Source organism: Drosophila sulfurigaster, chromosome 2R (genome assembly GCF_023558435.1).
Source record: "Drosophila sulfurigaster albostrigata strain 15112-1811.04 chromosome 2R, ASM2355843v2, whole genome shotgun sequence".
Lineage (NCBI taxonomy): Eukaryota > Metazoa > Arthropoda > Insecta > Diptera > Drosophilidae > Drosophila > Drosophila sulfurigaster.
The window spans coordinates 29,174,883-29,191,422 of record NC_084882.1 but is presented as its reverse complement, the minus strand read 5'-3'; the positions used below and the strand labels follow the sequence as shown (position 1 = coordinate 29,191,422).

Genomic DNA, 16,540 nt, shown 5'->3' with positions numbered 1-16,540 from the left:
CCCAAAATAATAATATGTATAATCATTCGGCAACAACAAGTTGTCATTCCACTTTGCTTTCGTCACAATCCTTTGCACGTAGATAGATCATTTGATCTTAAATCGCTCTAGATATATCTGATTTTATTATAAGGAAACTAATTGAATCCTTTTATCTTTTTACTGAAAATTATCCTTTAGTGTAAAGATGAGATGTAGAATTTTATGATCGAAATATTTCCATACCTCAATTTCCTAATATGTATGGTATTTTATTTATTGTACTTATTATTATTGCTTATATACATATTATAAGCTCAATTGAGTCTAGGGATTACATATCTAAAAGTGATCAATGAATATTTCAAATAATTGTTTACCTTTAAAAAGATTTTCCCTTTTTGAGGGATTTTTGCTAGTTTTTTTTTTTAGAAATAATTCTTTGTTTTTCAGTAAAACCTATAATGTGTATATATAGTACACCACATAAAAAAGTAGTAATCAGTAAGTATATGTTTGCGTAGTATATAAGATCGTTTTATTTGTTAATAAGCTTAGTAAATATTGCACTGCGTTGGAAACTAGGATCGTATATTGTTTGTTTATAATGGTTTTCGTATTGCACCTCGTCTGTTTGCTTATCGAAGAGTTTCAAGCCTTAATACTAATGTCACGAGTTCGCTATAAGTACGACAATATAATAAAAATATTATTGTTAAATGATGATTACGTTTCGCAAGACAATTGAAGCTATTTGATTAAGTCTGTCTCAATTGACTTGAGAAACATAAGCCGTGATGTCTAAGGTTTATATAGTATGTTAGAATAAAGTAGATTAGGAGTATTTATGCTTGAATAGATATTAGTTAGATGTATGTTGACTTAAGCACTATGGGATTTGAGTATTCTATTGAAATTCTATGGCAAATACCCCAGCGAATCCTCGAGAGAAGCGCTCACGGCACGCATCGATTGATAGCTGGCCATGCGGCTTCTGCTCACACTGCTGCGAATGGAGGCGGCCTTCTCCAGAGCCTTGATATTGATGAGCAGATCATCGGCACTGCACGACTTGTGCGATGCACCACTCGAGCTCAAATGCAGTGCAGGCATCATCATGGCATTCACATTGCCATTGCCATGGCCATGGCCCAGCCGATCAGTGCTAATCGATTCACGTGTGCGATAGAGTGAACGGCGTGAGGAGCCATTCGAATGGCAGCTGGCGTTGCTCTGACGCATGCTCTGCTTCTGGCCATGACCAGACGGCATCAGCGGCGGGCACAGGCTCTTGATGTCCGTCGTCTGGCTGAGTTTCATGTCCGCAAACACGGCGGCAGCCTCGACGCTCTTCTTCACGCTGAGCGCCTCATGCGGCTGCACCGGCTTGCTGTTGCCGCCAATGGTGAAGAGCTCGTAGTCGAGTCCCAGTTTCTCGCTCGGCTTGGGCTTCCTTGAGCTGGCTCGCGATCTATGCTGTTGATTCAGCGAATCCTCACTCACTGGTGCCGCATTCACCCGCTGGCGTCGATGTGTGCGCTTGCAATAGCATTTGCTGGCACTCACACAGCTGTCGGTGTCACACCAGGTTGTTGTGTCCGAGTGCGAATTGGCCGAGTCGTGCTCCAGTGTGCTGTTGGGCTCCTCCTCCACCATGGAGCAGTAGCACTTCTCATCCGACTTGCACGATATCAGCGAATGGCGATTGCCAGCTCCTGCTGCCGCCGCTGTTGCGACTGCATTGCCAGCTGGCTTCCTTGCATTGGCCATGGCCATGTTGCGTTCGTTCTTCTGGCGCAACTTATGGTTCAGATGCTCGGTGCGCAGACTGCAGTAGCAGCGATCTGCCGAGGCACAAGTGCACGACTCCGAGTCGTAGCTGCACTCCGAGCAAGAGACGTAGCTGCAGAGAAAGAAGTGAATTTGTAATGACTACTGTACACTAATTATACACAGAGAGAAAAATTTGATTATAGTTTAGTACATTTACAATTGAAATGGAAACTCATCATCTTTAAATTCTAGCTTTTTGATAGAGTTATTAAATCAAACAAAATGTTTAAGGTTTTCTACAAGTTCTTTCAAGGAAGTGTTTAAATTGCATTCACGATTTAAGCATTATTTTAAATAAAGATAAAAATAGGAATTTGTGAAAAGTTAACAAATGAAAATATTTACAAATTTATAAAAAAAAAATAACATAAAAATTAAATGGAAAATTAAAAAAATTATTGCTATATACAAAAAAAAAAAGATATGTTGGTAATAAAACTAACTAAATATTGGATTTTCATTTTATTGATTTCACGATTTTTTTTGGGATAGTATCTTTTTGACATTAAACTTTGTAGCCTGAATTCAAAACTTCTCCATATTTCTCTCTATATTTTGCTTACCCGCTGCTGCTGTTGCGATGAATGCCTTGAAGAGCATGTTCATTGCGCACCACGGAGACATCGGAGCCACTTGTGGCCGCTCGATTGCGTTGCTGCTGCTGATGGTTTTGGCTGGTCGGTGGGCCAATGATGATGGGAGGCGTCAGTCGCCGCTTGCCGGAGCTCTCCATGGTGGCCGAGGAATCCTTGGCATGCGTGGGCTTTGTCAGCTTGCCGCGGCAGCTGCGAAACTGACCGAGTTGAAAAACCTTCTTCAGGCTCTTGGTGCCAAAGAAGATGCTCTTCGGTTTCTTCTGTAAAATAGAGTGACAAAAGAGATTTAAGAAAGCTGAATCAAAGTGTAATAATAGAAGAATGTCGTCAGCAAATTTAATGGCATTAACTTTTATAATTGCCGAGTTTAAAGGGTTTAAGCATGCAGACAGACAGACAGACGGAATATTCACCAGCATATATGTATATTGCTTACCTGTGAGCCATTCAAGCTGGTCTTGCGCTTTTGTTTCTTTTTCTTCTGTCGTCGCATAATGTTCTTCGAGCGCTGAAAGAGTTCGTCCTGTGTCAGGGTCACAGCAAGCTTGAGCAGAAACTCCTTGTAGATGGGCTTGAGATCGTTGAAGGACATGCCATCGGCATCGATGATGGCATACAGAATGTCGTCCAACGAATGCAGATTCTCGTGCAGTCGAAATTCATTAAACAATTCACTGAAACCAAGTGGGGAACTAGAAGCACAATTCAAACGATGCCAATCAACCAAACCAAACCTTTTCACCAAAAATTGTAGAACAATGTTAAACCCAATTTCGGGTCAGCCACACAGTAAATAAATACACAGCTAGCTGACCCTAATGCGTTAGTATGTCTACTCACCCTCCTCCGCCACCGCCGCCTCCCAATTTGCCCGAGTTGGTGCGTCGTGCCGCTCGAGATTTGTAGCGCGTCAATCCGCCGGTGTTGAGGAAACTTCCCGATCTTGGAATGGCCACACGTGTCAGTATATCACCATCTCCGGCTGCACTCACAGCGCCCACAGCGCCAACCAGATCGCTGATTTTGCGTGCATTCGCATTGCCATTGGGCATGGGCAGCGGCATGGCCATCGGCATTGTGGGCGTCGTTGGCTTCTTCTGGCCATGATGATGCAATCGATTCACATGGCCATTATTGCATACGATATTATTGCTGCGACCGGAGCTGGATGCTGCTCCCTTGCTATAGCCACCGAGCACATTAGGGGCTGGAACTGGCGGCGCTCGCTTTGTTTTGTGTGATTTGCGTTTGCGCTCCTCCGTGGAGGTTTCAATCTCCGCCGCCTCGTTGATCACATTGCTGTTGGAGCTGAGCGAACTGCTCGACACGCGCTTCTTGCGTGTGGATCTCGAAGGAGTCGCCGAGCCCATTCCCATTTGACTGCCTGTTCCGGCGCTGCTGCTGCGGAACGAGCTGCGTCTGCCATTCAAACTGGGCGCCACCTGGGATCGTGACAAATAGTTGGAACTGGTCAGCGCCGAGCTGCTGGCAATGCTGATGCAGCTCACACCGTTCTGTTGACGTGGCGTGCGTCTCTTGGTGCTGCGATGCGAATTGGTGCTCACATGCGCCATCAGGCTCTGGTAGAGCGTGGCCGCAATAACAATGGCATCCTCGGTGCTCTTGCAGATGAAACCATGACACTCGAGTATCTTGGGTGCACTGGCCGAGCGCATCACCACCGCAAAGATGGGTGCATGCATGTGCTCGCTCTGCTCCACAGCCAGCTGCTCAATGGCGCTAAGAGGGGCAGAGATTTAAGAGTATTAATATAGAACATTGAGGCGAATTATTTAATTATCTAATTAGTATAGCACAATCAACAGAATGACCTAAGTTGACCAATTTTAGGTGACTGTTCGACTTTTCGTGCACTTAAATTTGCATATTTAAAAAGAACAAATAAATTTGCTAAGCTTATTTTTTATTAACTTAAATTTGTAATAAGAAAGTTGGCTGATGAAACTAAAGACTAGTTTGTGGATTGCCAACTTAAAATATTTTTCAGATAAGACTTCAAAAATGTCTTAAATTTAGTTTTATTTAGGTTTATTTTCTAATTAGATGCTTAATAGGGAATGAAAGGAATATCAATGCGTATGACTGTATTTATTTAACTATCAACTATAATTAATATAAAAGCCTCCAGCTTGATGGCTGTATTATTTATGGCTAATGCTAGAAAACTATCACAGGTAAAATTTTGTGGACTATGGAGAAGTGACTTTGCATCATATAACTACAGTTTTTTAAGTGGCGGCCTAAAATGTTTTAACTTTAAATAATACATTTTTGCAGTTATGCTAAAAATGCTGTTAACTTGAATACACGTTTGTACTAATTTACTACCAATTTACAACCAAGTTTACTGCGGAATTTATAAGTTAGGGGCTTTAAGAAAATCCTATAATTAGTAGCCTTCTTTTTGCATTTATCAACAAAGGTTGATCATTGAATAACAAGCACTCAAACATTGCACACAAATTTATGCAGTTATGCCAAGTGCGCATTTTAAGCGTTCAAGTTTATAGCATTGAAATTAGCATTTACCAATGAAAACATGCAGTTATCTTTAATGTGCAGTTAAGTATCAAACACTTACCTCAATGGCTGAAATAACGCCGTCTTATCGATGTTATCGGGATCTGTGATTAGTGGCAAAAATGCAGCGCCGCCATCTGAATCCGAAATGACAAACTTGACCGCTGACCACACGGCAATGTTGTGAAATGGCGTAATGCTGGAATCATTCTCCTCCTCACTGAGCTTGGCACTAAGCTTAATGCGCAAACCCGTGGCGCATATGTCCAAATAACCCGACTTTAATTTCTATAGAAGTTTTCAATATTAGCAGAGTTAATATTATTAGAACTTTTGCCTTACCTTCTTGGTCACCTCGTCGAGATAGAGTTGACGCAGCGGCTCCTGCAAACCTTGCAGACTGGTCACCTTATCCTTGAGCGGCAGACAGCCCAAGCAGGTGACATCGAAACTGTTTGTGGCATCCTTGGCCACGTCGGTGAACAGCTGTTCGATCTGAGCCTGCACGCTGTTGCTAATGCGCTGCACATCGTTCTTGGCCGCCTCGGCTAGCACCTTGGCTGACTCGCTGGACTCCTGGAGGAAGCTGCTCAGCGAACGCGGATTGTCACCCGAGGTGCTGGCCAGCTCACTACGTCCATACATGATGATGGAACGCGTGCGATGCGATCCTCGTGGATCGTCGAGGCGGTTGCTGCGCATTGATCTGCCAAGGCAAGAAAGTAAAGGCAATAAATGAGAAAAATTAATAATTAAAAAATTATTAAATTGAATAATAAATGAAATTAATAAACCCTAAAATAAACCATTAAACCGATAAAATTGATACTTAGGCTAAAAGTACTTAGGCTAAAAGACGTTACGTGGAGCAACAGTAATTTTTGCAAGTGATTATTAAGCGAGAAATATGTAAATTGTTGTACTAAACACAGTTAAGTGAAAATTATGTAAAGTGAAGCGATCATTAAGCGATGCTGATAGTATTTTATTACATTAATATTTTGAATTTTTAAATATTATATAAATTGTAATAAAGTAAATCATCTTTTATTATATTATTTTATTATGCTAGCTAATTTCTTTTAATTTTCAAGAATTATTCCACAATTAGTTCTAAAGCGTTGCTAAGAACATTTTGTATGTTTTTATGTTAGCCAAATTATTTTGCAATTGGTAATGATTTAAGTTGTTTGCCAAATCATTGGAAAGCTACTCGAAATTGCAGCCAAGAGATTCTCTTCTCAGGTAGTTAAATTGTTTAAGTGGTTCTCTACGACAAAACTTGGCTGACTATTTTTTTTTTTTGTGAAAGTTGCGCCAACTAATTTTAGCATGTCTATGCATGCACACACTAACACTAACACTCTCACACTCACACACATTTACAAATATCTATGCACTAAGTAACATAAGCTAATGCTTATGAATTGGCAAGTGACTGTTGATTAGACACAGCAGCAAAAGCAGCAACAACAAACATCCTGTAAATGCGGAAGGGAGCCGTCGAATGAGGCTCAAATGATTATTAACAAATGGCACATGTGGCGAATGTGGTGTCTGCTAGTTTGTCAACAGGTCTCTGAGAGATCTGAAGAGAAGAAGAGTGTCGCATTCGCTGTGTGTTCCCAATAGAAGCTATTCCGTTTACCGCTAGTTGACATCAAATCGGAAATGTATCTGCGTCTATTTTTGGGAGGGAGAACGTTGCGGCGATCAAGTATTTTGAATATGAATGAAGCTGTGTCAAATGGTTGTTCGGATGGTCAGGGGGGGAGAGAAGCAAAAGTTTTCTTTTTTAATCAATTAGTTCACTAGGCGAATGTGTGTCACACAATATCGTTGAATATTTAATCATCGCAGCAAGTGTTACTCGACTCAATGACTCTCTTGCCTTCCCTCTCTCTCACTCACTCTATCTCTCTATCGATCCATCATTTGATCTGTCCCTCTCTCTATCTTTCTGTTGTATCTTTTGGATACATTTATGAACTAACTGTTCATTTGTTGCTTATGGAAATTTTGGTCAAACGGTAAAAGAAACGTTGCGACGATGCGTCTTCTATTTACGATGTCGTTTCCCAACTAAACTGTCATCTACTACTATGTATCTTCAGCTCTGTCGGTGCTCTGTCAATGCTCTGTGTATCTTTGACACTTTTGAGGCTTCGAGAACGAAAGTGCTTAAATCGAAGCTGTTGAAAGTTGGACAAGCTGTGCATAACACAAACATTCTAAGTTTACTTTGGAGTTTGTTACTCTTCTGCTGTCAGCTTGGGATTTTTTGGACAATAAAAAATTTTATTGTTGAGATATTTTGAAAACCTATGCAAAACGAAGTGCTAAGCAAGCGTTTAGGATGTGGTTTTTATTTATTGGAAAATATTTAGAGCATTTTTAGTGCTGCTTACTATTGATTATCTATAGAGAGTTGCATATTAAGTAGCGAAGATATCTAGCGTTGAATGATTATAGATTTGAGATACTTTCAATTCCTTTAATATTCGTTTCACTAAGAGAATGGTTTTTATAAAATATGTATGAGAGATACTTTAAATCTTTGCTAATCTTTTTGCTATGATTTTGGTTTATTTTATGTTTGCCTTAACTCAAATTATTTTAATCTATTAAATATTAATTAATATTAAAGAACGTGTTCTAGTCAGAAATGTTCTTAATTAATATTAAAAAGAAATGTTCTAGTCAGAAATATACTTTATCATATATGGTTTATCATTTTCTTCTTTAGAACTTTTACAAGTTATTAAGAGCGTTATAATCATAGAACTTTTAGCTTGTTCTTTTTAGTAAGTTAGAACTGTTTTTTGGTTCTTTGCACTCACCTGGAATCGTCAAACATAAGATCGATCTTTAGTTTGTATATCGAATTTCGACTGACACTCGAATTGTTCTCGAGCTGATCGCCGTCCAGTAGCCGAAAGCCGGAAGAGTTGCTGTTACTGCTCGCTGGTTTACGGGTGCGCACCGAATTCATTTTGGGAACTGCCACAACTGATTGGGAGTCGAGTTTGCAGGAGGTTACCATATCATCGAACTGCCACACACAAAAAAACACTTGATAAAAAACCGCAAGCCGCGAATTGCAGCTAAATGTTGTTGTTGTTGTTGCTGTTGTCGTTGTTCTTCGGATTGTTGTTGTGGCACATGCCACGGTACTCTTTTGTTTCGCTCTTTTTTTGTAAGTTTTTGGTATTTCACGTAGTCGTTGTTATTATGATTTTTTTTGTTTGTCTGCAATTTGTGCGCAATTAGCGGGCAAATGAATTTCAATTATGCACATTGAACGTTAATTTTCCAACATTTTTAGCGAAATAATTGTTGGCATTACACAAGCCACAACCGAGCAGCGAGCAGCAAGTAGCGAGGAGAGCAACAACACACAAATTCACTGCACGAGACTTTGAGTTAACACTTTGCATAGGGCGCACGACCGAAGGAGCGCGAAAGAGATGGGTAGAGTGGGCGCAAGCGAGAGAGCGCTATTGAGATGTAGCTGAAGCGATGTTGTGACGACGGCTTCGAGGTGTTTGCCTGGCGTGATTTGGTGGCCAACCAACGTGTTGGCTCATTAATTAGCTGCTTGCAAGACAACGAAAAAAAAAATAAACAACAACAACACAAAATAAACATAAACATAATAATAATAGTAGATACTAAAATAACAAGTACGAGTGCGAATATAAATAGATTACAATCAGGTTAAAGCCTATCTACGAGTATCTGCTATATTCGTGGTTGTTTGTGGAATTCGACATGAGGAAAAACGTATTTCAAATTGTTAATGGGCTTTTTGGCTGCAGTTACTATGATTGTTGTTGATGTTTGCTGCATTGAATCGAGGTGGTTTTTGTTTTTGATTTTTGCTTGTTTCGCTAATAAATTGCAACATAAAATGCAATTGTTGTACTGGAAAAATGTTAACAATTTGCGCTTAACGCACAGCACAGCACAATACAGAAACACAACGCGTTAACACTCTCTGGGCACCGCGTATCTTTAAGATACTTTCACTATACAGCAGAGATATCTGCAGTAATTAGCAAAGTGCCACACACACACATATACTAACTAGTTAAATAGACACATGCAGTATTTCTAACACACACCTTGACAATGACTTTAGGCGCTTAGTTGGCCTTCATTGATTTGGCAACACACGATTGAAATACGATTTTTGTTGCACCCACAGCAATTGCAACAGTGGCAATAGAAGCAGCCCCGATTGCTGTCTCAAAGTATTCTTAACGTGTTCACGATCGGCATCTGAGTTCGTTGGATGCCACAAAGCGACTGCGCGCTTCGTTCGCAGCTGAAATGTCGATGAGCGTCAAAACCGAGGCGAGCAATTCAACAACAACAAAAAAAAAAGAGCCCCCAAGCAACGCGCTAGCTTAACACGAAGTGAAGTGGCCAAAAGAAATGGCCAAGCAACGTAACGGCCAACAGTGTTGCCAACTCAATGTGAGAGTGTCTGTGTGTGTGCGAGTGTGTGTGTGTGTGCTTTTATTTGTGTGTGCACAATAACAATATTATCGCTGGCGTAAGTGGGTAGCAGAGCAGAGCTTCAACTCTAGCTGCACATAGATGAAGATACATATACAGCTACAAATATATCACATATGTGGCCAACAAAAATTTTTTGCTAAGCGGGTTTGTTGCTGCTGCTGCTGATGAAGACGAACGAGTCCGCGGCGGATTTTCAACATCAACAATCACTTGGCCAAATGTTTTTTGTATGTAACTTCCATTATGCGCCCAACAATGTTTGGCATTATTTGACAAACAACTAGAGAAGCCGCTGCAGCAGCTATTTGCATAGCTGAATGAATGAATGAGTGGCTCAACATTTACGCAAAAGATTTGGTTTCGGTTTTTTATTTGTGCAATGTGCCCTCTGCAGTTTTTGGTCGCCCAATGTCAATATCAAGTTTCGAATATCTCGGAGATTGGCCTCACCGATCACCAAACATCCACATTTGGTGGCTCATTGATGGCCGGTTTTTACCATAGTTTAACCATTTGCGCAAGTGCAAATGTTACTTTTCGAAATCAATGACCGAGCATTAACAATAATAATTGGAGCTGCCTCGTGGGACTTGTTTTCCGACTGCATTATTATAAAATGCACTCAACTCAAGTTTTCAATCTTATCTTGAGCTCTGCTCGGTCTACCGTGGAAATAGTTACCTTAATAGAATAAGTGAGCGAACTTCTACTCATATTGCATGTGCTTTATGCCTTGGGCAATGCTCTGAAAATTAATTTACAACATTTTGTGTGTGTTCCTTTCGACCCATAATTTGCACATTAAAACGCAAACCCTTTAGCTTTATGGCAACTAAAATCTTTTATATAATAATTGCAGCATGTTTCAAATTAGTTTATGGGGCGATGAGACAATCTTTTATATGAAAATTAATGACATATCATGTTGAACTATTTTTTCTTTTTTGTAATTCACAACTTCATGTTTGCAGCAGAGATTAAATCGTCTAATAAATTTACTGGTACTAAAATATTGTGAATATCATGTTGAGATAACCATTCATATTTTGCAAGTTTTAGTTTAGCAAATAAATATGTTGGGCGCACAATATTTAATACCAATCTTTGAAATTGAAAGATAATCTGTGATTTTATTGATCTTTAATTCATTCTTTTTATAATAATTCACATCTGATTTACAAAAAAAAAGAATAATTTCTCATGTGCAAACAAAGCAAACGGAAAGTTATAGTATTCTCTTCCTTATAATATCATTTGTTTTTTTTCAGTCTTTCGCTTTCATTTCGAATCTCTGCCCTGGTCTCTCATACATCGCAGTATTAATCAATATATTGTACATTTAAAATGGTTCAAGCACGTGTCCCTTTCACCGGCTACAAATTTCAAGCCAAGCATCGTGAGTTCAAAACTTTCCTCCAACCGGCGATTGACATATGTTAGCGTATATATTATTAATGCGAGATAATTCATAGGTACATGATATGCACATTTCGGGCCTAGATTAAAGATATTTAACAGCCAAGGAACGTGATGTTGTTGTGGTCTGTAAAAACTTTAATTCAATCTGGGTATTTAAATAAACATTTGCATAATTAATTTTGCGGCTTTTGTTTTGCAATTGATCGAAATTGTCATATTGTTTTTTTGTTTTCGTTTTGTAGTTCGTTGAGTATTCATGAGATAACAGTCCAAGAGTTACGACTAATTAAATTGTATATCTACATAAAACAAACAGCCAAGCAATTAATAGCCATCCATTGTGTGTGTGATAAACTCTTACTTTTATTTCAGATCGCCTGAGGCCAACATGCTCTCTGTCTACAACTGTCGTCAGCTACTATAGATGTGTCTCTTTGCCGCTTTTCTTTTCATTTTGATTAGCCCAGTGAAACAGTTAAAAAAGATGCCAGCGAGTTGATAGGAAAAACCTGAATCGCTCATCTCTCTTTCTCTCTCTCTGTCTTCAAACGCAAAGCAAGCGACATTTAACTGTTAGAACTTTCCAGCGGCTTTTACTTTTCAACGTCAAGGCGATAAAAAAACCTATAATAGGATGCAGCATGAATGGGAGGAAAATGCCTCAAACCTGGAAAAAGTATCTGCGAGATACTTTATTTATTCACTCTGCAGCAATTTCGTGTTGTACTCGACTGCGTAAAAATGGCAATTGTTTCATTTTGTTGTTTGCTGCTGCTAATGTAATGTATCTAACAAATAACATGATCATCGTGCTCACCATGATCACATCACTTTCTCTGTCCAATTCTGTTAGTTTGTCCGTCTGTCTCTCTGACTGTTTGCCTTTAATTGTTTTAGGTTTGTTTTATTTAATCGCTTTGGCAACCGCAACAATTTTAAGAAATTAGTCATACATTTTACTCTATTACAGTGTTGTAGTAAGCCACCTATGCCGCCGAATGCAGGCAAGCTTGAAGATGCAGATACACATACAGACACAGAGATACATTCGAAGTGGCTGCAGCGTAATAGCCTACGCCCCCCCCTGCGGCACTCAGTCGGATACGGTTGATTCCTTGCCTCTTGTGTCTAGCATTGCGTATCTGACATGCACTCCACACAGCGGACAGACTCAAGCAAAAGGTAAATGTACATACTGCTATATATTACATAGAAATATATAAAAAAGAAGAGTTTTCTAAATGGTTTTTCAAAGCATTTTACTATACATGGGAAAATAATATATAAAATGAGTTTATTATTTATTTTTATATATTTTTGAAACCATTTTATAACTTAAAAACTTTATTTACTATTCAATAATCAGCTCAATGTTCAATTATTTTTACTGCGAACATTAACTTCTTTATTGCTTCTCCGTTTCACTTTTCCTAATTTCCAAATATTATATTAGACAAATTTTTAGTACTTCATTCCCATTCCTAAAACAAAAATCACTTCTCAGTTTCCGTTTCACTTTCAATTAAACCCAACTACAAGTTACATAAGCAACAACATTATATAAAATGAACTTGTCAAGAATTAGACCCCAATCAAGTAATGATTATAGCATCAAATTGAGTAAGGTTGTGGCATCTAATGACTGTGGCCATTGTCCCCCCTTATCGCAATCTAACTTTCTTCAGTCTTCTGAGTGTAACTTGAGTAATGTGTGTACTTAAATTTGGGTTACTTTCGGGTGGTTTTTGTTTACGAACTGCGAAATATGCGAGCATTGTGTCACGAGTCACTGAAAATGCTCGGCAAAGGCACAACAATTGTCACATTGTGCTACTCGTTACGGCATTTCACTATTACTACTACGACTTCAAGCGTTTCATCTTCTTTTTCAACACGTTTCCACTATTTAACAATAGCTGAAATTGTTAGCTGCAAAAAAGAAAAAAAAACAACAACTGATATTCGTGCAACTTAATCGGCGTCGCGACAGAGTTGCGCATATTAAGAAAATGAAGTTCGTGTGGTTTGGCAGCAAATTCGCGAAAAAAGTTATTGCCATTGTGAGTGCGGTGAAGCGTGTGCCAAAATCCATTCATGAATAACATACATGAATGGTGAAAAGCAAAAAATGAATCAAAGGTTAAAAGTGAGTTGTAATTTTGAATAATTGCAAAGAGATGAGCAGAACTCTATTGACAAGTTGCAAGGTATAAACATCTCATGCTTTACTACACATAATATACTATATACTATATTTAGTATATATACCATAGCTAAGAGAGTTATTAGGCTGGGCCGAACAATGCACCCATAAGGTGAGCATTACGGCGTAGATAATGAAATCCAACAAAGAAATTTGCTCAAAAAAGCGTGACTGCTCATGAACTCTGCGCCATAAATTGCCCCAAAGAGCACACAAACTAACTTACATATACATATTATACTTATAGCAGACATCTACATTTACTTTGTATAGTACATCTGGAAGCATAAATTTCAACTGTTAGCGGTACTATAGAACTTCTACTTATGGAAATTCATTAGGCGCTGAAATGTTTTATTGCAATTTAAGCGACTTCTTTCTTCGACTTTCATTTATTTCGGTCAGCTGAGTTCAAATGGCGCATGCTTTGTGGGTCAGCTCAGACTTCTTGATGTTTCCTCCCTCGATCCCTCCTCCACTGGAGGCGGCACTTGAGTTGTTGCTAAATTATAGCTGCTCATTGACACCATCAGATTGTTTGTTAGATCGTTACGATTGTTGAATTGTTGGTTTAAAGTTCGTAACTGTTCTCTGGTTATTGTTGAGGTTTGTGCTGTTAGATCTGAATCATAATTCTGCCCGCTGACTGTGGATCGTTTAACACATTTGAAGGGAAAGTTTGAGACACCCCCCACGAAGTGTACTTAGGCGATAATGTTGCTTTGTTATGTTAATTATACGATTAAGAATTGTGTTTAAGATTGAGCAAAGATTTGAGCAACGAATTAAAGAGTGAGAAATATTTCGAAATTTCAAGTTATAATTGTTGAAGAAAGTTTGATGTTTTTTGTGCCTAATAATTTATATATTTTAAAAGAAATAGCCATCAAATAATATTAGTTTACTCTATTACTAATGTCAATTAAATGATGTTCAATAACAATTCGCAATTGCAATAAAATATGAGGAATGTTTGATGTGTGCCAAAGAACTAACCAACAAAATTATTCTGATAAAATATTAGTTTACACGATCACTAGTGTCAATTAAATTATGTACAATAATAATTGGCATAGCAGTTAAAACAACTAATTAAAACCGTCATATAAGTAGAAGAGTTGTCCAAGTCCAATTACGCCAGATTTATTAGCGCATTCTCATAAGTAGCTCGATAAGACAACAGTTAAGTAGCTGTAAACGCTTGATTGGATTGGAAATGTCTCGACGTGGATGGAAAACAAGTCGACGAGTCTATCTGCTGCCTACCTACTTATTCGATTGCAATTGTGCGACGACGACATGAGTGCATGAGATGCGTTTGCAGAGGCAAAAGAAGTTATGGCTGTGACCCACCTTTAGAACTGGCAGCCAGTCGAGCAACTACCGACTATCACAGCTGCCTCACAAAACGACAACGGCCAACTGGCGAGCGCATCGCCATCGATGCTCCAGTTTCTAAACCATAGACCTGTCACGCAGCCAGCAGCTAGCAGCAGCCAACAGCCGTGTTTTCTTGTGGAGAAAATCTGAAAATAATTGCATGAAAACTCGAGAGATCCCTGCTGGCAGCGCGAACAGCAAATGCGGCCAAACGGACAGTCACCGTGTGGCATGCAACACACACTCATATACACAAATAACACACAACATAGACCAGTTGCAAACTGAACGAGTTCAGCTTATCGAACTTAATTCAATTGCCGAGAGGAGCAAAGCAAAACAGCTATGAGTGAATCCCGCTAAGCGATTGATTGCATCTGTGTTTGTTTCGACACATTAGAGCGGCAATTATTGTTGGCTACCAAGTACAGTTGTTACACTGTTTTATTATTTAATTTTAATTAGAAATAATATACAGCTCAAGTGCGTAGCATTCTAGTTGCATGAAGAATGTAAGCAAATAATTGATTTAAATAAGCAACGTGTCGTATGTGTAATATGAAGAAGGGTCTAAAATGTTTCTATTACTTTAAGTATTAATGATCGCAGTAACAATGAATATAAGTCTAAACTTCATACTCGTACTCGTGTATCATTTTGTGTATTACAACTCAAAGTTGACTTACCTATTTTGCATTTGTATTCAACTGAGTTTAATATCCACAACATTGCATTGTAAATGACATCACTTAAATTACAGTTTTTCCCTTTTCTGTTTTATTTTGTTTACCAATTATTGTTTGTTTCTTTTAGTGTTTGCTCACTTTAAGTTCTTGTTATGCTTAGACACATTTGGAGTTTTCTTTTTAGCATGCTGCAACCGCGAGGCGGCAATTGGAAGCTGCAGCCGAAACAGCGACCGAAGCGCGTGAAGCCAATAACGAGACTAAACTGCTCAAGAGCAATTTAGCAGCGTCCAAAGCGGCATCCACAACAACGACGACGACGCGACGTCCACTTAGAGTCGGTCAAAGCGTCAGCTGCCGCCGCTGTGGCAGCAAGTTTGCGTCGCGTCTGTGGCAGCAATACAAAAGCAGAAATTTTTGTGCTGTGTCGACTGCTGCTGCTGCGGGTTATGTGCAAAGTGCTCGTAATCTGATCATTTGTCTGCAGGCCCATGACTAGAGGCTGATGACTGAACCTGATGTACGTCGACAGATGGCGACAGCTACTTGGGGATTAGCCAAAAAAATTCGTTGCCCATGGCTTGGCTTATGCCCATAATTAAGACACTAATACCCATCATCTGCGGTGCTTTATGTCGAGAGTACGAGTGCATATCATATGTTAGGAGAGATGTGATTACATCTAGTTTATCTTTGTGTTTGCTTATTGGAGTAGGTCAGTGTTTAGCTAGTTTGGCTGTCCACCTTGACCAATGATCTCGAATTGCATTTCCCGTTTACCGAAAGCCGAAAAATACAAAAAGTGGTAAAACCTGCGTGGGAAGTGGCCCAAATTGTGCTTGTGTTGTGCTCATTCTGGATTTTCGTACAAGATGATTTGACCAATATTTTTTCCTCTATTTTGTTTTATTTTTTGAGGCAACCGTTAGACAGGCGCGTGTGCAGCTCAAGGTGGCCTAGTCATATTAATTTATGCCTGGCTCTGGCTGTGTGTGCCAGCCTGTGTCTGGCCTGGACGAACGCCGTCGATAGAGATGCTCGAAGCCACCCGAATGGGGGAAACAGGTTCGCAACGCGTATGTACACGAATTGGGTCAATCTTTAAGAAGAATGCTGTGTTGTCAGAACTAAGTGACGGTCTTTGGTGCAGCCTCCTCCTTACTTCATTCTTATTTCACCGAATTGGGACAGTCGATTGCATCGGCTTACCAAGTTGATTCGGCGGCTTAGTTGTTGCACCCAAAGATTCTGGCTGTGGAATAGCAAAACAAGGTGTTCGTAATTGGGCCACTGCACACGCTTTTATAGCTAAACACTCGACAATAAATTTGTAGATTACAAGCTAAATGTTTGGTTGACTTCGTTAACCTAGACACGTC

General features: G+C 39.4%; 1 protein-coding gene across 4 annotated transcripts; it reads right to left on the bottom strand.

Annotated features, from left to right (window-relative positions):
* Nucleotides 1-507: 507 nt before the first annotated feature.
* Nucleotides 508-15,403, bottom strand: LOC133837559 (uncharacterized). 4 transcript variants are annotated; one of them, XM_062268362.1, is made up of 8 exons: nucleotides 15,162-15,403; nucleotides 7,790-8,543; nucleotides 5,292-5,655; nucleotides 5,011-5,237; nucleotides 3,249-4,148; nucleotides 2,845-3,142; nucleotides 2,376-2,668; nucleotides 508-1,882 (listed from the first exon to the last, which is right to left on the bottom strand). In XM_062268362.1, exons 2-8 carry the CDS (start codon nucleotides 7,990-7,992, stop codon nucleotides 898-900), a joined length of 3,270 nt encoding a protein of 1,089 aa, XP_062124346.1. In that variant the 5' UTR covers nucleotides 7,993-8,543; nucleotides 15,162-15,403; the 3' UTR covers nucleotides 508-897. The 4 variants fall into 4 exon arrangements, with proteins under 4 accessions (XP_062124346.1, XP_062124348.1, XP_062124347.1 ...); XM_062268364.1 differs by having other exon boundaries at nucleotides 2,845-3,100; nucleotides 15,162-15,402; XM_062268363.1 differs by lacking the exon at nucleotides 15,162-15,403 and adding an exon at nucleotides 9,074-9,376.
* Nucleotides 15,404-16,540: the final 1,137 nt, after the last annotated feature.